Here is a 26,359-nt window from a genome sequence, read left to right as displayed (position 1 = left end):
AAAAAAACATTCAGAGATCAAGTAACGGGACAAAGCTTTTCAACGGTTATAAATGAAAAATCACGATTTAACGGTTATTTTAACTCCGATTTTGATGATTTTTTATAACTACACTCCTTGACCCTATATGAATACAATGAATGAATTCGATCTTCAATTTAAAATATTTACACAAGTGGATACCACAAAATCTTATGTTATACTTAATAAAAGTATAAATAAACTCTAAGTGTTAGTCAATCTATCGTTTTACGAATTCTCCAAAACTAATTTCAACGATCCAAACCGTCAAAATTGTTTGTATATACTTGGAGATCACATCAACAAAAAATCACAAAAAAAAAACATTCAGAGATCAAGTAACGAGACAAAGCTTTTCAACGGTTATAAACGAAAAATCACGATTTAACGGTTATTTTAACTCCGATTTTGATGATTTTTTATAACTACACTCCTTGACCCTATATGAATACAATGAATGAATTCGATCTTCAATTTAAAATATTTACACAAGTGGATACCACAAAATCTTATGTTATACTTAATAAAAGTATAAATAAACTCTAAGCGTTAGTCAATCTATCGTTTTACGAATTCTCCAAAACTAATTTCAACGATCCAAACCGTCAAAATTGTTTGTATATGCTTGGAGATCACATCAGCAAAAAAAAAAAAAAAAAAACATTCAGAGATCAAGTAACGGGACAAAGCTTTTCAACGGTTATAAATGAAAAATCACGATTTAACGGTTATTTTAACTCCGATTTTGATGATTTTTTATAACTACACTCCTTGACCCTATATGAATACAATGAATGAATTCGATCTTCAATTTAAAATATTTACACAAGTGGATACCACAAAATCTTATGTTATACTTAATAAAAGTATAAATAAACTCTAAGTGTTAGTCAATCTATCGTTTTACGAATTCTCCAAAACTAATTTCAACGATCCAAACGGTCAAAATTGTTTGTATATGCTTGGAGATCACATCAGCAAAAAATCACAAAAAAAAAAAAACATTCAGAGATCAAGTAACGGGACAAAGCTTTTCAACGGTTATAAACGAAAAATCACGATTTAACGGTTATTTTAACTCCGATTTTGATGATTTTTTATAACTACACTCCTTGACCCTATATGAATACAATGAATGAATTCGATCTTCAATTTAAAATATTTACACAAGTGGATACCACAAAATCTTATGTTATACTTAATAAAAGTATAAATAAATTCTAAGTGTTAGTCAATCTTAAAAACAAAAACTCTTTATCCTTGCACATTTAATATTTGTAATAGATTAGTAGTGTATGTATTATTTTTTTTATTAGGCTTTCATTTTCGAGTGTAGATATAGTACTTGAACAAGAAATGTTTTAATGTTTTCAAGTAATATTTATGTCGCAATGTGTGGTATGTGCAAATTTTTAAAAAAATATATTTTTTTCTTAACGGGTCATAACGGGTCGGGTCACTTTACCCGTTGGGTAAAGTGACACGACCTGTTAAGGACCCGTTAAGATAACGGGTGTGACACGACACGACCCGTTAAGATAACAGGTGTTACACGAAAACGACACGAACACGACAGACACGACCCGTTTGCCAGGTCTAGTACAAATGCTACAATCCGTGCTCCAGGAAGATGTTTGTCTCAAGAGATGTACGGTTTGATGAAAACCAACCATATTTCAACAAATCATCAAATCAAAATCGTCAGGGGGAGCATTTCCTAGATCTCTTCCCATTGCCAAATCCAGTCGAACCAAGTGACTGTGTCCATTCACTACCTCACAACCGGGACTCTCATGCAACTCTTAATGACAACCTGCTTATTGGAGACGACACTGAAGCCTCAAAAGCACAAGTAGTTCCCCATGACCATAACACAACATCTATACAAGAGAGTGGAGCTGAACCTATTGTGATCCCAGCTCAACCCCGCAGGAATCCGACTCGAGATCGACATCCACCATCAAGGCTGCAAGACTATGAAACTTACCATGCCAGGTACCCTATTCACAAGTTTGTAAATTACTCCAAAGTCTCTCACTCTCATGCAGTCTTCCTCAGTAAACTGTCCTATGAAAGTGAACCAAGGAACTTTCAAGAAGCCAATCGTCAAGTTGTGTGGAGGCTAGCCATGGAAGAAGAACTCAAAGCCTTGAATGAAAATAAAACCTGGAGTGTAGTTCAACTTCCCAAAGGCAAGAAGGTGGTAGGCAGTCGATGGGTCTATAAAATCAAGTTTAATTATGATGGCTCAATTGAACGACACAAGGCAAGATTGGTGGCTCGCGGTTTTACTCAAACTTTTGGAGTGGACTATAAGGAGACATTTGCTCCCGTGGCTAAGATGAGCACAATAAGGGTTTTGTTATCTGTTGCAGTGAACCATGAATGGCCATTGTACCAAATGGATGTAAAAAATGCTTTTTTACATGGAGACCTCGAAGAGAAAGTCTACATGCAACTACCCCCGGGTCATCCACAAGCACAGAATTCAGGTATGGCTAGCAAGCTTCATAAGTCAATCTATGGCTTGAAACAATCTCTTCGTGCCTGGTATGCCAAACTGAGCTCGGTACTTGAAAATTTTGGGTTCAAGAGTAGTCATGCTGATTCCTCCCTGTTTGTTCGAATAGGATCAATTGGCAAATTAGTTGTACTAATCTATGTTGATGATATCATCATCACAGGTGATAACATTGATGAGATTCACACTCTTAAACATTCTCTTCATCAACAATTTGCCATTAAAGACTTAGGAGTTTTAAAATACTTCCTTGGGATTGAACTGGCCACTTCCCCCAAGGGACTTTTTTTTAGTCAAAGGAAATATGTGATTGACTTACTTCAAGAAGTGAAGATGATGGATTGCAAACCAACTCGTACTCCTCTTGATAGCAAATTGAAGTTGGACTTGACAGGAGAACCTCTCAGTGATATCAGTTACTACCAACGATTGGTGGGTAAGCTTATATATCTCACCATCACCATACCGGATATAACTTACGCCGTCAGTCTTGTAAGCCAATTCATGCATGCACCCACTGAAGCTCATTTAAATGTTGTTAAAAGAATTCTCAGATACCTCAAAGGCTCCATTGGTCGGGGAATCGTCATGAAAAACAATGGTCATACTCAAATCATTGCCTACACCGATGCTGATTGGGCAGGGAATGCTATTGATAGAAAATCCACTACTGGCTACTGCACGTTGGTTGGAGGAAACCTCGTGACATGGAAGAGCAAAAAACAAAATGTAATTGCTCGCTCAAGTGCCGAAGCTGAGTATAGAGCCATGGCCTCCACTGCATGTGAACTCATTTGGCTCAAGGGCCTTCTCTCGGACTTGGGGTTCTCAATCAACACACCTATGTCTCTTTTCTGTGACAATCAAGCAGTTATGCATATTGCCTCCAATCCGGTGTTCCATGAACGCACCAAACACATTGAAGTTGACTGTCACTACGTTCGGGAACAAGTCCAGTCCAAGGTAATTCAAACCACATTCACTCGAAGCCAAGATCAACTTGCTGATATTTTCACGAAGTCTCTTGCTTCTCCTCAATTTCAAAGTCTGCTCTCCAAGCTTGGATCAATTAACCTTCTTGATCCAGCTTGAGGGGGAGTATTGGAAGAATAAGCCGTCCTACAGCCGTCCTACCTTGTCCTACCTACACACTAGCCGTCCTACAGCCGTCAAGCCGTCCTACAGCCGTCCTACCTTGTCCTACCTACACACTAGGACGGCTACCTTGTCCCCTACAGCTGTCCTACCTTGTCCTACCTACACACTAGGACGGCTACCTTGTCCTACCTACACACTTGTATCATGTATATATATCCTTGTAATCTTGTAGAGAAACATAATGAGAAAAAGCATTCTCTTCCATATTTTCCACAAAGCAGATACTCATCAGGAAACCAACAACAACAAGGACAAAACGTTGCACGAAGCAGTGCCCTTTAACCACCTTCTTGTGTTGGAGATGTTGACTAGAAAAGACCCCGAGTTTTTCTGCGCTGCTAAGAACCTGGCAAGATTCCACTTTACCTTGCTGTTGAGAGGGAATATCGTCACTTGGTATTTGGAATACTTAACACTTGCAAATATTCAGGTTAACAAGGCCCCAATGGTATAATCACTTTGCACGTTGCAGTGATCCGCAATGATGATGGTATGTATGTATTATGTATACAAGAGAACTACTAAAAACGGATAGTACTTTGACAGAAGTAGCAGACGAACAAGGATGTACTCCACTTCACCTTGCTGCACGTTTGGGAGAAATTTCAATCGCTAAGAAAGTACTGGAACACGATAGATCTACTGCATACGTAGCTGACATACATAGCAAGGCAGCTCCACCTTGCAGCCTTGAGATGCCATCTAGATGTAATGAAAGAGTTTATTTCTCAACGCCCTGATTGTTGTGAACTGGTCGACAATGAGCATCGGAATGCGCTTCACTATGCCTTTAGGAATCATCATTATCAGATAGCTAATTTTGTTTTAACAAATCTATGGCTTAGCAACACCTGTTAGATGGCAAGAATGTTATCAGGGACACGCCCCTCCATCAGCTTGCTTATTCTCCACCTTCGGGTTGAGGATAGTTTTGTAGGTGATGCTAAAGTTGATAGAATGGCGTTCAACAAGGAAAACTTCAACGTCTTTGATATCATTCTAGCTAATGAGGACAAGATAAGCATGTCATAAGAGCAGGTACATACTCGGATGAAGTCATCACCTTCTACTGCTTGTGTCCGAAAATTTTGAGTTATGTTTTCCGGCACATTGTCATACTTTTCTGTCTTGTAGGAAAATCATAAAGTGCAATAGCAAAAGCGGGGTGGTAGACCAGGTCACAGAATCAACAGCCACAAAGATGGTCTTATATATGTACTTCTAAAACCCCTAAGCTTATCACATAAGCTAACATAAAAGCTATGCTGATGTGGCAATTGCTGACAGGTCACCTATACTCAATAGCAATTAGGTGGAAGAAAATCAAGGTGTCAAGGAAATCGGAAAAAGTTGGAATAAAGCAAAAGAAACACATCTGCTAGCGGCTACCTTGATAGCACCTGTAACATTCGCAGCCGGTTTTACCATGCCTGGTGGTTACCAAAATGAGAAAGGACTTGACCAGGGTGCCATAGTTCTATCAAGAAGGGCAGCGTTCAAAGCATTCGTGATAATAGATACAATAGCCGTGGCCGTATCTAGTTGTTCCGTCCTGGTGCTCCTTTATTCCTCCGTTTACACAAATCCAAATTATGAGAATGAGATATCTGACACGTTTTTCATGGTAGTGTCTTTGATTTTGTGGGCTTTGATTGCGATGGTGGTTTCGTTCATTACCGGCACATATGCAGTACTTGATGGCCGGCCCTTCTCCCGGACTTGCCATAGCGGCTTTTGTGTTTGGCTGCTTTTTCTTCTTTGTCTTGGCAAATTCCCTTCTTTCTAATGAAAGAAAAGTACTCAAGGGGCCACATTTCCTGAATCATATGTTTAGTGGCCTTGTGATGCTGATAGCTAAGTTCATGTTTACAGCATGTAGCAAAATACGCCAGATAGCAAAGTTGTTTAAATCAAAGAGGTATGGGTCCAAAGAAAATTAGAAATGGAAACTCTTTTTGAGAGAAAATCAGTTAAGGTGGTTTGTACATGTGAACCAAGAGCCAACCGATGCTCCGGTTAGATGATGCAATTATGAGAGCAAGGCTCAGGGCAAATGGGTAGAGAAAGACCTAGGAAGACTTGGAAAGAGACTTTAAGAAAAGACATGGAATACTTGGAGCTAACGGAAGACTTGGTGCAAAACCAAGCGCAGGGGAGTTCTAGGATTCATACAGTTGACCTCTTAGTGGAATAAAGCCCTATTGTTGTTTTTGAAACTCTTTAGTTGAATGTAGTTTCTCTAATTATCTTTGATGCACTTGCTTTTTAATCTAAAGTCGTTCATTGTCAATGATCGTTTGGTGGCACCTTGTTGCTCCACTTTGATAGTAGAGGCCATGAGTTCAAATCGTACAGATGACATATCCAAGGTTCCTTCCATGCATACAAAATGAGAAGGCATCCACCCTATTTGAATCAACCAAGAGAAGTAATCAACCAAGACAAGAACCAAAAAAAGAAGCAAGCAAAGAAACAAAAAAATAAACAAGCAAAGAACCCAAAAAAGAAAAAAGGAAGGAGCAAAGCAAAGAACCAAAGAAAGAAGCAAGCAAAGAACCAAGAAGTGGGTTCCACTTTAAGAAGTAAGAGTTGTGTTGTTAGCGAGTAGTCTTTGTGAGGAGTGCGAGTGATCTAGAATTTGCTGTGTTATAGCTTCTAAAATTGTGTTTTTGAGAGTTGTGTGTTGTAATATTTGTGAGTATAATACAAGTAATTTGTTTAGTGATTTTGTCTCTCCAACATTTATATTAGAGTTATGTGAAAATAAGAGTACAAAAATTGCTTTCCCATTTACTAACCCTCGTAAATAATATCAACCAGCTGATCTCCAGTCTGCATCCCTCGTCAACTATAGATTAAGAAATGCCAACTTGCTTACCATTTAATAATACACACACTTTAGGCAATATACCATCTTTAACAAACAAATTTGCTAGCCCTTTAAAAGGTTAGTGCGTGTTTAGGGAATCCAAGAATTAAAATAACAAAAAAAAAAAAAAAGTAGAAATCATGCACCTAACCTCGCATGCTACGAAATTGTATAGGAACATATAATAGGGTAATGCTAGGGAGATCAAAATTTTAAATCAAATTTGTAAACCAAATGATGTGTCACAAATAAAAAATAAGCACGTTAATCAACGTTTAAGTGATAATTCAATAATCAACAACTACATCATTTGGTTTGCAAATAATTTAAAATTTTGGTCACAGAGACATAGTCACAAAACCTCCACCAGATTGCTGCTTGAACTAATCAACAAAAAAGGCCTTCTTGTAAGTTTGCCCTTCTCCCCCTCCTGCATCACTCTTCACCCCCTCAACATGGATACCTCCAATATGGCTGATCAGTCAGAGAGTCCTATTACTCCGTTAGAATCAACCGATGTCGGTGACCAGATCGAGCAAGCAGATCAGAGTCAGCAGACCGACATTCAAGAAGCTACAAATTTAGAAGGCAACAATAGTACAGTTTTGATAAGACGCATGGATCGTGATGTTTTCAATGCTGCAAAACAAGGCAATCTCGATATCCTTAAGGAACATGGCGAGAATCTGGACAAAATATTGACTGCAACCAAGAACACAATCCTTCATATCTATACAGCATGCTATAGTCGCCCAACGAACAATGAATCTGAGGATGAGATACTCAAGTCAACAAACACTGTGGAAGATATCCTTAAAATGTGTCCAGCACTACTATGGCTGCAAAACGAGAGTGGTGATACTGCCCTGCACATTGCGGCAAGATATGGGCGTGCTGGTATAGTTAGAGCTCTCCTCGCAGCTACAGAAACTTCCGACGTTGAGCAAGGCTCTGAGAAGCAAAAACTCATCAGGAAAACCAACAAGAAGAAGGACACAGCGCTGCACGAAGCTGCCCGTTTTAATTACTTTGGGGTGGGGAAGATATTAACTGAAGCAGACCCTGAGTTTTCCTACTCTGCTAATGATGCCGGCGAGGCTCCTCTTTACCTTGCTGTCGAGAGGGGAAACACTCATTATTGTCTTCAAATACTTGAAGGTTGCAAAAATCCAACTTACGAAGGCCCAAATGGTAGAACGGCGTTGCACGCTGCTGTTCTCCGCAACGATGAAGGTAAATGTATACAGACAATAGTTATAAAAAAAATGAAAAATTAGTCATTGACTAATAACCAGACTAATTTTTTAGATTTCAATCGAAGTTAGTAGTATTAATGTAATAATAAATTTACATGTCTAGTTACATAATTTTTTAAAATAAAAATTAGTAATTGATTTACTGTTTTAATACTCACACCTTTATTAAACTCATAATTAATTTTTAATTCAAAACAATTCTAAGATTAAAAAAAAAAAATAGAATAAGTTTGTACCTATTAGTTTTTTATAAAAATAAAAAAAAAAAAAATTTGTTGTAGGCTTAATTTACTGAATAATATAAAGGGAAGAGAGGGGGTGCGGTGCAAAGAAAAAAAGAGAGGTGTAATTATGTGTGTTATTACACTTCATCGTGTCTTTATTTATAATAGTAGGAAGGTAAATTCCTTATCTCAATATGATTACAACTCTAATAGGATAATATCTAGTCTAAAGATATGATAGAATCTCACGGATATACCAGGTATGATACGATTTACATGATCAAATTCCTAATCTAATAGGACTGTAACGAATTTCAATTTTTAATTATAATTGTACTCATATAATTTTTCAATTTTGTAAATCTTAAATGGACTCATTCTTAAATTACCAATTTTTATATCTAAAATGTACTATTTTAATATAAGTACCCATTTTTCTTTATATATAATCCATTCAATTTTTTTTCTTATCCATTTTAAAACTTATATGGTTATGGATACATTTGTTTTTCGTTGATTTGAGAATGTATGTATCCATGTCTTGATAGAAGAAATTTATTAATGTTATTAAGCCTAATATCATCTTTTTTTTTTTTCTTTTTTTTTTTTTGGTGTTTGTAAGAATGTAACCATTTATATATATACAATATATCAAGAGTATAATTTATAGTTTAATATTATTAATCCCACAAATTATGGGTTTTATTTAAACTCTCATTAATATTAAACTACCAATTTCAAATGTTAATTTAAAAATATAGTAACTTACATAAAAATACATTACTACATTAATATGAAGGACTTCGATCTAAAACTGAAAACCAACAAGGTTTCAGTCAAAGAACATTAAAGATACGGAGTGCATCCAAAGTCTCCCTTAGAAAATTCCTTTTATTTTTCATTTCATGATTCATTAATACATATGTTTCTTGAAGTATATATTTATGTTTTCTTTTTCTTTTTATGCTTAAGTAATGACGAGAGAATTACTAAAATCGGGTAGAACTCTGGCAAAAGCAGCAGACGAACGAGGAATCATTCCGCTTCACATGGCTGCAAAATTTGGTTACCTTTCAATGGTTAAGCAACTATGGGAATGTGATAAATCTACCGCCTACGTTGCTGACAATGATGGGTGCACAGCTCTTCACTTTGCAGCGTCCAAAGGTCATCTAGATATAATGAAAGAGCTTCTTACTTGTTGCCCTGATTGTTGTGAACTGGTCAACAACGAATGTCAGAATGTGCTTCACTATGCCATAAAGAGAGATCAAAATCACGTAGTTCATTTTGTGTTAACGGATCTGTGGCTTAGCAATATCCTCTTAAATGGCAAGGATGTTAATGGCAATGCACCTCTCCATTACCTTGCTAATTATCCCACCTACAAAATGGATGCTTTACTACTTGATCCTAAAGTTGATATAATGTCATTCAACAAGGAAAACTTAAACGCTTTGGACGTCATTCAAGCTAATGAGGACAAAATAAGCAAGGCACTTGAGCTGGTACGTATCACTTCTAATTTTCTTTTATGTTATTATCCAATTTTTCTTCAACGGTCTGAGACTACTTAGTAATCCTAAAATTAATGTTGAAGATTGACGTTAAGAAATCGAATGGTGAAAATTGTTTAAAAAGTTGAACTGCTTGATAGACTGGACTACGTAAGAAAAACCTGTTATTATGTTACCCACTAAAAATACCTTTCCAGCTCCGTCCATGAAGAAAGTACTTGTGCTCAATCATTTGCCCTACACAGAGGAGGTTCTCATTAAGTCCAGGCACAAGCATTACCTCAATGATGTACCGCTTTTCATTTTTGGTGTCAATCACTAGTGTCTACCAACTGAATCAAAGTAGGTTTCCATTTCCCATCTTCATTCTACCTCTGTAAGATGCATCTATGTCAATGAGTAGTGACTCATGCGCAGTCAGGTGGTTACTGCAGCCACTATCAATGCACCAAATAATGCTTTCCTTTTTCATTGTTGCCATTCTACACTGAGCAAAGAACACATTTGCTTCCTCAACTTGATTTGCAACTCGCTGATTTCCTTTTGGATTGCAGTCCTTCAACAAATGCCCAAATCTGTTGCATTATGAGCACTTGGGTTTCCCTTAAACCAGCAAGCTCCAAAATGCAACTTATCACAGATTTTTTGCGGGGGTTTTTGAAGCCTCATTTCCTGCATTTGGTTTCTGCACAGGACTAGACTTTCCATCCCATTTCTTGTTTTTACCCTTTTATTTTTCTTGCCTCTAAAATTTTGGTTTCCGTGGGCCTGTCCATTGGAATAGCTATTTCTGTTTCCAATTTTAAGACCTTGAAAAGCATTCGCAGTTGAATTCTCTGAATGCCTATCAAGTCTTTGCTGACAAGCTTTAAGAGATGCTACAACCCCTTGAGTCCCTAAAGTGTCAGGATCTTTGGTTTCTTCAATAATATTCACAATGTTTTCATACTTCCTAGTTAGGCTAATAAGTATTTTCTGCACAACTCTAGCATTAGGAAGTTCTTCTCCATAGGTTTTCAACTGATTAACAAGCTCAAATAACCTACTAATCATTCAAGCATTCACTTTCTTTCATTCTAGCATACTCAAAATCATTCCTAAGAGTTTGGAGTTTGACCTTTCTAACCTTCATGTCACCTCTGAACTCATGCTGGAGTTTGTCCCAAGCTCCCTTTGATGTTTCTTCGAGGGCTATTCTGGGGAAGATTTGATCCGAGACTGAGTTTTGAATGATTCCCAAAGCCTTTGCATCTTTGGTCAGGTTCTCCTTCTCCTTGATTTCCTTTTACTTGGTTTCCTTGTCACCTTCTCCTCCTGCCTTGGAAGACACACAATCTTCCTGCATCAAATCCCAAAGATCATGGGGTTTGAAGATGGTTTTCATCTTGAAACTCCAAAAATCGTAGTTTTCTCCAGTAAAGACTGGCGCTTTAATTTCTCCATTGTTGTTCACAGACATTTTGAGAAGAGGGGTATGATTTTTGAATTATGAGAAGGTTTGGGTGTTTTGAACTTGAGCTTTCTGAGCTTTAAAGATTTCTGGGGTTTCGAACACTGAAATCTCCCCTTAAATCAGAACTATGCCCAGCTAATGATCGTAAATTGGCTCTGAGGCCACGTTAGAATTTGGATATTTTTGAGAGAGGAATGATGCAAGAAAATATCAAGAAGTACTACAGTCTGAAATCATTTCTGCAAGACTGCCATATTCATTCAACATTTCTTTCAACATTTTCTTACATTCTTATATGCAAGAATTGCAGATAGTACATGTCCTTGAATTGGACAGCTGGTTGTGTAAATCTCAGCCTTTCATTGTTCTTAATCCTAGCCCTACAACTACTCTTAGGAACTAGGATCCTATGCCTTTCTTCTTTCACAAACTAGCCGTTGGACTCTTGAGTCCTTTAGGTCCTGCCTTCAATTCTCCAAGTCTGCAACATAGCTTACATTTCAACATTCTTTGGCTTGCAGGAAGAATTAAAAAGAATCTTGCATTCAAGGGGTGCTAGAAAAGGTCATAGAATTAAAAACCCGGTGGAGGAAGATCAGAGAACCAAGAAAAATATTGGAGAAAGTTTACAGAAAGCAAAAGAAACTCATCTGGTAGTTGCTGCATTGATAGCAACTGTAACCTTTGCAGCAGGTTTTACCATGCCCGGTGGTTACCAAAGTGAGATAGGACCGGACCAGGGATCCGCAGTTCTGTCAAGAAGTGCAGCATTCAAAGCATTTGTTATAACAGATACACTAGCCATGGCCATGTCTAGTTGTTCTGTCCTAGTGCTCCTTTATTCCTCAATTCACACAAAGTGGAATCACATGGACCAGGAATCTGTTACGTTTCACATGGTAGTATCTTTGACAATGTGGGCTTTGATGGCAATGGTGGTTGCATTCATTACTGGCACATATGCGGTACTGGGTGGCCATTCTCCAGGACTTGCCGTTGCAGCTTGTGTGCTTGGCTGCATTATCTTCTTTGTCTTTGCACATTCTCTTCTTTCTACTGAAAGAAAAATACTAAAGGCGCCACATTTCCTGATTGACATGGTTGGCGGCTATGGGTTGATGATGGTTAACTTGTTAATTGCTATCATTAAGAGGTTGGGACGCTGAGAAATAAAAGGAGATGGTGAGTCTCTTTGTAAATAAGTTTGTACGCAGGATATAAGATATTTCACTTGCTTTTAATTTTGTGATGTTGCCCTTTAAGTAAACTTGTTGGTTTTAAGTTGGTTAATAAAAATTTCGGAGATTCTAGAATTATAAATAATCAAATATATGCAACATATATATACTCGCTATGAAGCATGATAGGATACTGATAATAGCGATACGATACCACACGGCAATTCGAAAGATTTCTAATAATTAAGATACGGTACATTATAGATATGACAAATAAAATATATATAAAGCAATAAATATATACAATTTAAACATAATTGATCATTCAAATTCAAGTAAATTTGCGAAGTTGGAGAAGAAAAGTTGAAAATCCAATCCTCTTTAAATACAGTAGAAATGTGAGAGTAGTATTCGTGGTTTTAATTAGAGGAAAAGCTCTTTGTATTCATCAACTTTCAATTATAGATGCCTCCTATTAATTTTCTCCTCAATATCTTTTCTTGTAAAAATGTAAAATGTATCTTAAAAGCTGGATACGTTTATCCTAAATGTGAAAGATGCATATCCATTAAGTCAAAACCGTGTTCATTGACCATAGTACGTGTCCGACGAATATCTGAGAGGATCGGAGAAATATCGTACCCAATTAAGTATCAGATATGGAATACGCGACCAACCACAAGTATCCATGCATGAGTGCATCATAGTATACTGGACATTTAAATAAAGACGAATATTTAAGCCACTCAAATCTCATCCAGTTAGTGATCCTAAACTCATACATCCATACGGTTGTTCCTTCCGGGTAATATTCCCATCACATGATCCGCTCAAATCTCATCTGCCCATCTCTGTTCTTCGTCCATTCCTTTTTTTGTCCCTTCATATTGTAAATTTCTGATACCTGCATTGGCCAAAAGGCTCACTTTGGTTACCATAAACGGATAATAATTCGACTGAGATCACTAGCACTCAACTAGAATCGGTCAATGTCGATGATCAGCTCGAGCTAGCAGACCATACCAACGAAGATTCTACAAACCAAGGCAATAATACTACAGTTTTTATAAGTGGCATGGATCTTGATGTGTTCAACGCTGCGAAAAAAGGTGACCTTGATGCCCTTAGGGAACATGCAGAACAACTTGACAGAAAGTGACTGCAACAAATAACACAGTCCATATTTATATAGCATGCTCGAGCGGCCCGACATCGGAACAGAAGGAAGTGGAGTCAACCAGGATTGTGGAGGATATCCTTGAAATGTGTCCAACACTACTATTGCTGCAAAATAAGGGTGGCAAAACTGCGTCACACATTGCAGCGAGACACAGGCGGGCAGGTATAGTCAGAGTTCTTACTGATCAGGCTGCAAAAGCTCATTATCGTGGCGACCTTGAGCAAGGCCTAGCCAGCTCACCAGAAGAAGAAATTAATCTGCTTGCAGAAGCAGATACTCATCAGGGAACCAAGAGCAATAAGGACACAACGTTGCACGAAGCAGTGCGCTTTAACCACCTTCTTGTGTTGGAGATGTTGACTAGAAAAGACCCCGAGTTTTTCTGCGCTGCTAAGAACCTGGCAAGACTCCACTTTACCTTGCTGTCGAGAGGGAATATCGTCACTTGGTATTTGGAATACTTAACACTTGCAAATATTCAGGTTAACAAGGCCCCAATGGTATAATGACTTTGCACGTTGCAGTGATCCGCAATGATGATGGTATGTATGTATTATGTATACAAGAGAACTACTAAAAACGGATAGTACTTTGACAGAAGTAGCAGACGAACAAGGATGTACTCGACTTCACCTTGCTGCACGTTTGGGAGAAATTTCAATCACTAAGAAACTACTGGAACACGATAGATCTACTGCATACGTAGCTGACATACATGGAAGGACAGCTCTTCACCTTGCAGCCTCGAGATGCCGTCTAGATGTAATGAAAGAGCTTATTTCTCAATGCCCTGATTTTTGTGAACTGTCGACAATGAGTGTTGGAATGCGCTTCACTATGCCTTTAGGAATCATCATTATCAGGTAACTAATTTTGTTTTGACAAATCTATGGCTTAGCAACACCTGTTAGATGGCAAGGATGTTATCGGGGACACGCCCCTCCATCAGCTTGCTCATTCTCCACCTTGGGGTTGAGGATAGTTTTGTAGGTGATGCTAAAGTTGATAGAATGGCGTTCAACAAGGAAAACTTCAACGCCTTTGATATCATTCTAGCTAATGAGGACAAGATAAGCATGTCATCAGAGCAGGTACATACTCAGAAGTCATCACCTTCTACTGCTTGTGTCTGAAAATTTTGAGTTATGTTTTCCGACACATTGTCATACTTTTCTGTCTTGCAGGAAAATCATAAAGTGCAATTGCAAAAGCGGGGTGGTAGACGAGGTCACAGAATCAACAGCCACAAAGATGGTCGCGATAAAGTGGAAGAAAATCAAGGTTTCAAGGAAATCGGAAAAAGTTGGAATAAAGCAAAAGAAACACATCTGCTGGTGGCTACCTTGATAGCACCTGTAACATTCGCAGCCGGTTTTACCATGCCTGGTGGTTACCAAAATGAGAAAGGACTTGACCAGGGTGCCATAGTTCTATCAAGAAGGGCAGCGTTCAAAGCATTCGTGATAATAGATACAATAGCCGTGGCCGCATCTAGTTGTTCCGTCCTGGTGCTCCTTTATTCCTCCGTTTACACAAATCCAAATTATGAGAATGAGATATCTGACACGTTTTTCATGGTAGTGTCTTTGATTTTGTGGGCTTTGATTGCGATGGTGGTTTCGTTCATTACCGGCACATATGCAGTACTTGATGGCCGGCCCTTCTCCCGGACTTGCCATAGCGGCTTTCGTGTTTGGCTGCTTTTTCTTCTTTGTCTTGGCAAATTCCCTTCTTTCTAATGAAAGAAAAGTACTCAAGGGGCCACATTTCCTGAATCACATGTTTAGTGGCCTTGTGATGCTGATAGCTAAGTTCATGTTTACAGCATGTAGCAAAATACGCCAGATAGCAAAGTTGTTTACATCAAAGAGGTAAGGGTGTTGGAATTTAAGTAAATTAACAGAAACTCTAATCACAATTCACAATACATATATATTTATATATCCATCGTTAGTCTCAAATTTACAAATGATCGTTAGTCTCAAACCTAAAGAAGCCATGGATGCCAAGTAGTTTCTTCTACCCACTAAGAGACCTTATGTTCAGATGGTGATAGAGCCAAGAACGCTGAACCTATATCTCTGTGAGCAGGGAACTCTTGCACTTATAGAAGCAATGGCAGCCAACTCCCATCTATCATGGAGGGTTGGTTATTTTCCCTTTGCTTCAAATCCCGATCGTGTAGAGGTGGTTGTGATTAGTGCTTCCTTTCAAATGCACGATGAAAGTATACCCCTCAATTATATGATGTAGCTTTCCACGTATCCAAACTCTTATTAATTTGTATTACCAACATATTATTTCTCCTTTATCTATAAGTAGTTGAGTCCACATAGAATTCTTACATTCTCCCACATGGACGTTAACTAGTTATAGTTTGAAATAATATGTCCATGACAAATTATTCCTTAGTGATCACCTTTGAGTTTATCGCAGCTATCATCATATACACATCTATCAATATTCGTTTGAGACTTGAACCCTAGAAAGCAATGCATGTACTAATACTGCACGCACCCTAGAATCACAATCCTCAAAACCATATTATATGATGCAATTGATATACCTGTATATATACATTTCATACAAGTAATTTACTACTCATATCACAACCAAACCCTCCCACATTCTACCCAGTATACCTTCATAATTCCGGTTTCAAGGCTTCATTCTTAACCACTGGACATTAGCCTCTCATATTCCTGCATAACAAACTAAATCAATATGTTCTTTGGAAAAATGATCAGTTATTTAATTGCATGTAACAAATTAAACCCACATGACATTGTCAATTCTTAAGTTTGAAGGAAAATTAACTAAAGTCTTGTAAAGGAAGATACAATAAAACATGTAGTGGCTTCCTTTACTCCCACATTTCAGCATATTAGTAACCATTATGCACACCCATATTTGAAAAATGGTCTTTAAAACTCCCACAGCCAGTGGGTTTGTCAATGGGTCAGCTAGAATCAGTCTTGTGTCGATGTCATCTGTCGACACGTCTCATTTCCCCACATGAAAACACCATCAAAACATGATAAACAAGATGATTAATGCATTTTGTAATATGTTTCCAATGAAAACAATCATCTTTTGTCCATTATCAAACTCAGTGGAGTTTGCTTTAATGCTTCCAATGAAGCCTCGATTCGTCTTGCATATAAACTAATTATTCAATGAATAACCATGTCATGAAGTAGAAAATAAAGATGTACTTTATGTGTCTGCAAACATCTTCATTTTATGATCCTCTTCATCAGTTTCCAACGAAATTCTTCAATGCTTCAAATGAAGCTAACCCTAGCTGCAAGTACTGACCCTAGCTGCAAGTACTGCTAATAATCGTACATACATGAGCACTCTCAAAATGCAACTAAATAAAAGCTTTAGTCTCACAAAATTGTTTCAAGAATCAAACACTCATGAATAAATACGAATGATAAAATCACAACAGTATCACAATTAATCTTTCATGCATAATATTCCTTTAACACTCATTTAAACATGAATGATGGATACACAAAGCCAGACCAAAGAAAATCAAACGGTACAAATCAATTAGAAATTAGTCGAACCGATATTTAACAGTTGTTCTTAATGCCCTCAAACTCTTTATAATGACCAACATGTAACCATCCAATGAAACCATATGAATGAGACAAGGAAGATAGACAATGCACATATACATCATTTATACATTATATATATTCATGCAATTTAATCATGTTGTATCTTAAAAGATCGTGATTTAACTCCAAATCTTCAGCAACCAGTTTCAAAAATATTAAACATTTCATCAGAAAAGGAAAATTTAACTTTAGTTCATTCTTTCAACTTGATTGTGACAATACAAGAACAATTCCCATTTCCCACAATCTTTTAGAGCTCAATATCTGTAGAAAAGGTTAATGAGCATGAAGCCCAAAATTTCTTATACTTATTCTCCCACATGGGCAAAACAATCATTAATTTATTATTTCACGAAAACTACGAATGATAGTTGCTTAAAATTTTAAACACCATGATTAGAAGTCCAAAACTAGACTCCAGGAGTTGGTCCCAATTACGTTAGGATTTACTATAATTGATTTTACTTTTCCAAACAAACAAACAAGAATTCTTGTGCAATTCAGAGTGTGAATGGGAGAAAGGAATCAGCATCCTCATACAAAATACTTAAAAGAAATAGTCTTCAACTCTTTTCATAGGATAAGAAAAGAACCATCGAACCAAAGCCATATAAGAAAAGAACGGTCAAACCAAAGGCAAACAGGTTTCAAGGAAACTAAAACTGGTCATCAAGTTCCAATAACTGAAAAAAGCAACCAACACGGAGATAAATTTAACTTCTGGTGGAGATGGGCAAAGGAAAATGCAGTTTATTGAAACATATTATTCCAACAAGTTTCGGTTCACATACCAATTGAAAATTTTCAAATTAGTTTGACTAAGTATGAAAAGTATGCACAACATCACCCAATAGTTACTCAACCAAGAGTCCTGCCTATAAATATGGTTTCACACTTTGACCCACCAATCTCTGTATTATTCAAGGCCAATACTGAAGTAAAAGTCAAGATTTGTTCTACTTAAAACAATTATACTGCAGCGGATCTTTCAAAGACTAAATATTGCACACCCACGAGTACCCAATGTCATTGGAGTAAAACATAAAGTTGTCTCGGAATTTCATGAAATACCGTACACTCTACCACGGTTTGAACCATTCATTATGTCTTTCTTTGGAAAGATTAGTCTTATGTAATAAACTGTTGGTTACAATTTCATTTAAGAAACTCCTTGAACAAAATTTCCTAATAATTCCCACTTTGGTGGAAAATTATATAAACATTTGTTCAAGAATGATTTATCATTGTTGTTGCTCCTACAAAAACTATTAGCTTCACTAACCTTTGAGCTGAGTTATCTTTATCCTCATGCCTTTCAACCTGCATCCAAGGAACTTTACACACATGAATAGTGATCAATATTCAAGACTACAAATCCAGGATCAATTTAAGAAAACAACTTTACAAAGGGCACGATAATTCATTTAAGAGACAACAGACTATCAGTATCCAAAGAAATTCAAAGTTCATAAATGCATGTTCGTGCCAAACCTTTGGGCAAGAAAGACAAACTGCCATTTATTGTTTATGTATTTGTGTTTTCTTTCCTTACAACCAAAACTAATACTGAAAAGACAGAACCAAACTTTGAGGCAAACAGTAAAAAAATTTAAAACAAATTATGGCATAATTATCATATTGCAACATTTATATCGAGCTTAGTAGCATAAGCTTACAACCTAAGTAGGAGAATCTTAAGACATCACTTTGACTACATTCAGGGGACGAGTGCCTTCATATTAGTTGTGCCAATCCTGATTAGGGCCATCTAGACCATCTAGACTAGTTGATGCTTAGGCACTTAAAAGGAGAAACCAAGCTATTTTTGGAACCTCTACTACAAATCATTGATTACTATCCTTAACGAGTGCCATATGAATTATTAATTTCCCCATATAAATAAAAATAGACTTTTCAGACCAATGGAACATGAGGGCTTGCATTGTATAGCGGCATACCACTCAAACAATATTAGGAAGTTACCCAAGTCAAACCAGTGAAATCTTGCTCCTTGTGTCCATGTAACATGAAATTCGAATAAAGTAAGCATGTAAAGAGTTATCACAGGAGGCATTAAACTGATAAGAGAAACCCAATATTTCCCCTCACTCCAACTTATAAAGTTCCAGTGAAGTGGAAAGTGTGATGCTTACGGATGGATGAGCGAAACTAAAGTTTCAATCATCACATGTGATGGTACCTGCCTTTGCACCCAAAACACAAATTTTATTCTCAAAAAATTGGACAACAGCCGGACGAGATAAAACAGAATGAATAAAGAACAAAATACCCCGAGAATAAAGAACAAAATAAAAATATCCCGAGAATAAAGAACAAAATACCCCAAGATCAACTCTCAGATCATTGATATTGAAGGGATCAAAATTCAAAACAGCCAGTGCTCAATTCATTTTGGGCAAAGCCAAAACCTACTTTCGACCTAATCGAGCTAGTTATACCCAGAAGCATAAACATTTCATTCCAGCTAAAAACAGACTTTGGTAATTGAAACAGAAAACCAGAAAGCCTCATATTGCCTCAGGCATGTTTGATGAAACCTTAATCTTTAGCATGAACCTTAGATAACAATGATACAAATAGAGCTAGAAGACATACCTGACGAAGACAAGCTAACATTGTCAGTGGTTGTAAATGCATGTTTATATCACACCTTTGAGCAAGAGATATAAACTGCCATTGCCCTTTATTGTACAGCCATCACTACATGATCTTATCATGCAATTATATCATGTCTTTGGGCAAGAATGTAGCCTGATCAATATGATGCTATACACTGATTAAAAACACCTGACAACTTATACATTCTCCTCTTTGGAAAAGAATGTGAACATTTCATGGGTTTTGAATCACAATGAAAGTAAATAGGAAATTAGTTATTCCTTTTGAGTAAACCTTCATCTTTCTGAAGAAGTAGCGATTAGTACAGATAAACAAAAAACCCAACTTTCAATTTTCGAGAAGCAATAAATATAGAACCAGTTCTAACTGACTTGTTTCAATTCCAGGTGCAAAAGAGTCAGGGTTTTTAAAATAATGTTCGAAGGATTAGAGCCTGTTAATTTGGCTCTGATACCAAATGTTGGAATTTAAGTAAATTAACAGAAACTCTAATCACAATTCACAATACATATATATTTATATATCCATCGTTAGTCTCAAATTTACAAATGATCGTTAGTCTCAAACCTAAAGAAGCCATGGATGCCAAGTAGTTTCTTCTACCCACTAAGAGACCTTATGTTCAGATGGTGATAGAGCCAAGAACGCTGAACCTATATCTCTGTGAGCAGGGAACTCTTGCACTTATAGAAGCAATGGCAGCCAACTCCCATCTATCATGGAGGGTTGGTTATTTTCCCTTTGCTTCAAATCCCGATCGTGTAGAGGTGGTTGTGATTAGTGCTTCCTTTCAAATGCACGATGAAAGTATACCCCTCAATTATATGATGTAGCTTTCCACGTATCCAAACTCTTATTAATTTGTATTACCAACATATTATTTCTCCTTTATCTATAAGTAGTTGAGTCCACATAGAATTCTTACAAAGGGTCCAAAGAAAATTAGAAATGGAAACTCTTTTGATGAGAGAAAATCAGTTAAGGTGGTTGTACATGTGAACCAAGAGCCAACCGATGCTCTGGTTAGAAAATGCAATTATAAGAGTAAGGCTCAGGGCAAATGGGTAGAGAAAGACTTAGGAAGACTTAGAAATAAACTTTAAGAAAAGACATGGAATACTTGGAGCTAACGGAAGACTTGGTGCAAAACCAAGTGCAGTGAAATTCTAGGATTCATACAATTGACCTCACTTAATGGAATAAAGCTCCATTGTTGTTGTTGTTGAAACTCTTTAATTGAATGTAGTTTCTCTAATTATCTTTGATGCACTTGATTTTTAATCTAAAGTCGTTCATTGTCAGTGATCGTACGATGGCACCTTGTTGCTCCACTTTGATAGGAGAGGCCATGAATTCAAATTGTACATATGACATATCCAAGATTCCATCCATGCCTACAAAAGAAGAAGGTATCCACCACATTTGAATCAACGAAGAGAAGCAATCAACCAAGACAAGAAACAAAAAAAAAAAAAAAAAAAAAAAGAAGGGTGCATTTTTGCTCACCCACATTAACTTTGGTGTATGCTCACCATACAACTTATTAGCTGCTATGTGTCCATTCTTCTAACCCTAGTTACTTGTTAATTAAATGTATGATTTTCAATTTTTAAAACTAATTATAAACATTAAACTATAAATAAATAACTCAAACCCTGCCCAAGCCCAGCAGTGTTTCGTTCCCCACCCACGCCAACCATTCAATTGATTCTTCAAAGTTCCACCACGAAGGCTACGCCTTTGCAGCCATGAAATTCGATAGCAACCTCACCTAAAGAATCAACCCTTTCTGTTTCTTGCGAGGATATTTCTATGCATGTACAGATTTGATTTTCCAATTTAGGATTATTTTCTTGGCGAGGACAATTGTTGGGTTTCTTTATAAACTAAAATCAAATTAGAGTGTGTAAGAAGGAGAACGGAGACATGGTGATTCACCATGGCACGAAGAAGATTGGCTGGGTGGGGGTAGACTTTGAAGAATCAATTGAAGGGGTGGCGTGGGTGGGTAGTTGTTTCTGGTGTTTGGCTGGGTGGGGAACTTGAAGGGTTTGAGTTTTAATTTTTAATTTTTAATTTTAATGTTTAAAATTAGTTTTAAAAATTGAAAATGATATATTTAATTAGCAAGTAGCTAAGGTTAGAAGGATGGACACATGGCACCTAATAAGGTGTAAGGTGAGCATACCCTAAAGTTAATGTGGGTGAGCAAAAATGCACCCCAAACAAAAAAAGAAACAACCAAAAAAAGAAGCAAGCAAAGAACAAAAAAAAAAGAAAAAAAAAAAAGAAAAAGGAAAGCAAAGCAAAGCAAAGCAAAGCAAAGAACCAAGAAGTGGGTACCCCTTAAGTAAGAGTGGTGTTGTTAGCGAGTAGTTTTTGTGAGGAGTGTGAGTGATTAGAGTTTGCCTCTGAAAAATAAAAGTGTCATAACTTCTAAAATTGTGTATTTAAGAATTGTATGTTGTAGTATTTATAAGTGTAATACAAGTAATTTGTTTACTGATTTTGTCTCTCCAACATTTATATTAGAGTTGTGTTCTCTAATTTTCTCAACACAACCTCCAACAGGTTGCAGCTTGAACTAGTCAACAGAACTGGCCGTCTTGTAATTTTACCTTCCCTCCAGCATCACTCTTCACACCACCCACACCACCCACGCCCACCACACCACACACCCCACCCAACACCAACCCCCACCCCCCCCCCCCCCCCCCCCCCCAACCAACCCAGCATGGATGCCTCCAATATGGCTAATCAGCCAGAGAGTCCTATTACTCCGTTAGCATCAACCGATGTCGGTGACCAGATCGAGAGCTAGCAGATCAGACCAACGTCCAAGAAGCTGCAAAATTAGAAGGCAACAATAGTACAGTTTTGATAAGTAGCATGGATCCTGACGTTTTCAACGCTGCAAAACAAGGCAATCTCGATGTCCTTAAGGAACAAGGCAAGAATCTGGACAAAATATTGACTGCAACCAAGAACACAGTCCTTCATATCTATACAGCATGCTATAGGCACCCAACGCGCGTACATAGAATCTAAGGATGAGATACTCAAGTCAACGAACACTGTGGACGGTATCCTTAAAACGTGTCCAGCACTACTATGGCAGCAGAACGAGAGTGGTGATACTGCCCTGCACATTGCGGCAAGATATGGGCGTGCTGATATAGTTAAAGCTCTCCTCCTAGCTACACAAACTTATTATCAAGGCGACCTTGAGCAAGGTTGTGCGATCTCATCAGAAGATGCCCTCTTGCAGGAGCAAAAGCTCATAAAAAAAACCAACAAGAAGAAGGACACAGCACTGCACGAAGCTGTCCGCTTTAATTACTTTAGGGTGGTGGGGATATTAATCAAAGCAGACCCTGAGTTTTCTTACTCTGCTAACGATGCCGGCGAGACTCCTCTTTACCTAGCTGTCGAGAGGGGATGCAGTGCTTGTTGTGTTGCAATACTTGAAGGTTGCAAAAATCCAACTTATGAAGGCCCAAATGGTAGAACGGCTTTGCACGCTGCTGTTATCCGCAATGATGAAGGTAAAGGTACATAGAAAAAAGTTTTTTTTTTTTTTTAAATTAAAAAAAAAGGTTAGTATCCAGTTTATAGTTATTAATATTCATTGATTAATATCTTGTTAGTTTTCAGATTTCAATCGAAGTCTAGTATTAATGTAATAATATATTTACATGTCTAGTTACATAATTTTTTTAAATAAAAATCAGTAATTGATTTAGTGTTTTAATACTCACACCTTTATTAAACTCATAATTAAGTTTTAATTTAAAACAATTACAAGATAAAAAAAATTAGAATAAGTTTGTACCTATTAGTTTTTTATAAAAAGATTTTTGTTGTAGGCCTAATTTACTGAATAATATAAAGGGAAGAGAGGGGTGCAGTGGCACAAAGAGAAAAAGAGAGATGTGTAATTATGAGGTGTGTGTTATTTCACCTCATTATGAATTTATTTATAATAATAGGGAAGATAAATTCCTTACCCAAATAGAATTACAACTCTAATATAATATATAGTCTAAGAGATACGATAGAATCTCATGGATATCATAGGTATGAAGGGATTAACACGATCAAATTCCTAATCTAATAGAACTGCAACGAATTTTATTTTTAATCATAAATGTACTCATTCATATAATTTTTCAATTTTCTAAATCTTAAATTGACTCATTCTTAAATATACCAATTTTTATATGTAAAATATACTATTTTTAATATAAAATGTACCTATTTTTCTTTATATAAAATCCATTCAATTACTTTCTAATCCATTTTAAAACTTATATGGGTACATTTTTTTTCGTTGATTTGAGATGTATGTATCCTTGTCAAGTTCAATTGAAGAAATTTGTTAATGTTATTAAGCCTAATATCTTTTTTTTTTTTTCTTTTTTTTTTTTTTTTTTGTGTTTTTAAGAATGTAACCAGGTTTATATATACAATATATCAAGAGTACAACTTCTATTTTAATATTATTAATCCCATAAATTTTGGGTTTTATTTAAAATCTCATTAATATAAACAACTACTAATTTCAAATATTAATTTAAAAAAATATAGTAACCTACATAAAAATACATTACTACATTAATATCAGGATTTCGATTTAAAACTGAAAACCAACAAAGTTTCAGTCAAAGAACATTAAAATATAGGGAACGCATCCAAAGTCTCCCTTAGAAAATTCCTTTTATCTTTCATTTCATGATTCATTAATAAATATGTTTCTTGAAGTTAATATTTATGTTTTCTTTTTCTTTTTATACTTAAGTAATGACGAGGGCATTACTAAAATCGGATAGAACTCTGGCAAAAGCAGCAGACGAACCAGGATGTATTCCGCTTCACATGGCTGCACATTTTGGTCACTTTACAATGGTTAGGCAATTATTGGAATGTGATAATTCTACGGCCTACGTTGCTGACAATAATGGGCGCACAGCTCTTCACTTTGCTGCGTCCGGAGGCCATCTAGATATAATGAAAAAGCTTCTTACTCATTGCCCTGATTGTTGTGAACTGGTCGACAACAAATGTCAGAATGTGCTTCACTATGCCATAAAGAGCGGTCAATATCACGTAGTTGATTTTGTGTCAAAAGATCTGTGGCTTAGCAACATCCTCTTAAATGCCAAGGATGGAAATGGCAATGCACCTATCCATTACGTTGCTCTTAATCCCAGGCTCATGATGACTAATCTTGCACTTGATGATAAAGTTGATATAATGTCGTTCAACAGGGAAAATTTAAACGCTTTCGACATCATTCGAGCTAATAAGGACAACATAAGCAGTGCACTTCCGCTGGTATGTATCATCTCTAATTTTTCTTTATATTATTTTTTAATTTTTCTTCAACCGTTTAGGATTACTGAGTACTCCTAAATTAACCATTCAGCTGGTATGTATCATTTCTAATTTTCTTTTATGTTCTTCTCCAATTTTTCTTCAACCGTTTAGGATTACTGAGTACTCCTACATTAAACGATAAAGATTGACATTAAGAAATTGTTTAAAAAGTCGATTATTCGATAGACTGAACTACAAAAAACAAACCTTTTATTATGTTACCAACTAAAAATACCTTTCCGGCTCCGTCCATAAAGAAAATCCAAAGCTGTCTAAATAAGGATCACTTATTCGTACAATTACATGACCAATAATAAGGATGTTACTAAACTTCATCCTTAGATTTGTCCTTAAAGATAACATTAATCTTCTATGTCCTGCAGGAAAATATAAAAAAAATTTTGCGAGGCAGGTATGGTAGACCAGGTCACAGAGTCAAAAGCCACAACGATGATGGCAATGAAGTGGAGGAGGAAAACCAAGGTAGCAGAGACACTGGAGAAAGCTTAATGAAGGCAAAAGAAACCCAACTGGTGGTGGCTACACTTATAGCAACGGTAACCTTCGCCGCGGGTTTTACCATGCCCGGTGGTTACCATAGCGAAAGCGGATTGGACCAGGGTTCCCCGATTCTATCAAGAAACACAGCGTTCAAAGCATTTGTTATAACAAATACACTAGCCATGGCCATGTCTAGTTGTTCTGTCCTGGTGCTCTTGTATTCCTCCATTTACACAAAACGAAAGTACATGATCCAAACCTCTGTTACGTTTTACATGGTAGTAACTTTGACAATGTTGGCTTTGATTGCAATGGTGATTGCATTCGTTGCTGGCACATACGCAGTACTTGGCGGTCATTCTCCAGGATTAGCCCTTGCAGCTCTTGTGCTTGGCTGCTTTTTCTTCTATTTCTTTGCACATTCCATTCTTTCTTTAGAAGGCAAAATACTTAAGGCCCCGCATTTCCTGCACCATTTGTATATAGGCATGGCATTGCTGATAAGTTACTCACTTTTTGCGCTGCTTAGATCGATACGCTTGAAGCTACATAACAGGCTCCAGCCGACCAAGTAGCTGTTTGAGCCCAAATCGTTTCTAGTGCAGATGCAGCAAGAAGTTTACTTTTGTTTGGTTTTTATTTTTATTATTTTTAATAAATTTAACGGCTTTCTAGTTTTAAAGCTGTGGTAATCAAGTGACAAATGTACTGTCCAGATTAAATTTGCAAATGGAGTCGGTTAATTGTTTGTCTTCTAGCTCCATTGTAGATAAGTTTGTGAGTTGGTAATGTACCAAAATTTGTAACATTTATATAATATATAAATACATATGTAT

The 26,359-nt window shown here is 36.8% G+C and overlaps 2 protein-coding genes and 1 pseudogene across 2 annotated transcripts; all 3 read left to right on the top strand.

The window, feature by feature from the left end:
* The first annotated feature begins 6,982 nt into the window (after positions 1 to 6,982).
* LOC137747757 (ankyrin repeat-containing protein NPR4-like) lies at positions 6,983 to 12,185 on the top strand. The gene is made up of 3 exons (XM_068487908.1): positions 6,983 to 7,802; positions 9,022 to 9,557; positions 11,541 to 12,185. Exons 1-3 carry the CDS (start codon positions 7,025 to 7,027, stop codon positions 12,183 to 12,185), a joined length of 1,959 nt encoding a protein of 652 aa, XP_068344009.1. The 5' UTR covers positions 6,983 to 7,024.
* A 671-nt stretch (positions 12,186 to 12,856) lies between these two features.
* On the top strand, positions 12,857 to 15,252 carry LOC137747756 (ankyrin repeat-containing protein At5g02620-like; annotated as a pseudogene).
* A 7,219-nt stretch (positions 15,253 to 22,471) lies between these two features.
* LOC137747755 (ankyrin repeat-containing protein At5g02620-like) lies at positions 22,472 to 26,098 on the top strand. Its single transcript, XM_068487907.1, has 4 exons — positions 22,472 to 22,679; positions 22,711 to 23,191; positions 24,445 to 24,966; positions 25,365 to 26,098. The coding sequence occupies exons 1-4, from the start codon at positions 22,536 to 22,538 to the stop codon at positions 26,096 to 26,098; spliced, it is 1,881 nt and encodes a 626-aa protein (XP_068344008.1). The 5' UTR covers positions 22,472 to 22,535.
* The last annotated feature ends 261 nt before the right edge of the window (positions 26,099 to 26,359 follow it).

Source organism: Pyrus communis, chromosome 10, assembly GCF_963583255.1.
Source record: "Pyrus communis chromosome 10, drPyrComm1.1, whole genome shotgun sequence".
NCBI classification, from domain to species: Eukaryota; Viridiplantae; Streptophyta; class Magnoliopsida; order Rosales; family Rosaceae; genus Pyrus; species Pyrus communis.
The sequence above is the reverse complement of the archived record's forward strand: the minus strand, read 5'-3'. Positions and strand labels throughout refer to the sequence as shown.

What these genes read in the sequence shown, in the direction of transcription:
- LOC137747757 (XM_068487908.1), top strand. Translation starts at nt 7,025, where the DNA reads ATGGATACCTCCAATATGGCTGATCAGTCAGAGAGTCCTATTACTCCG. An exon ending in TGTTCTCCGCAACGATGAAG is followed by an intron (nt 7,803 to 9,021) that starts GTAAATGTATAC and finishes TTTATGCTTAAG; the next exon opens with TAATGACGAGAGAATTACTA. An exon ending in TAAGCAAGGCACTTGAGCTG is followed by an intron (nt 9,558 to 11,540) that starts GTACGTATCACT and finishes TTTGGCTTGCAG; the next exon opens with GAAGAATTAAAAAGAATCTT.
- LOC137747755 (XM_068487907.1), top strand. Translation starts at nt 22,536, where the DNA reads ATGGATCCTGACGTTTTCAACGCTGCAAAACAAGGCAATCTCGATGTC. An exon ending in GCTATAGGCACCCAACGCGC is followed by an intron (nt 22,680 to 22,710) that starts GTACATAGAATC and finishes GAGATACTCAAG; the next exon opens with TCAACGAACACTGTGGACGG. An exon ending in TGTTATCCGCAATGATGAAG is followed by an intron (nt 23,192 to 24,444) that starts GTAAAGGTACAT and finishes TTTATACTTAAG; the next exon opens with TAATGACGAGGGCATTACTA.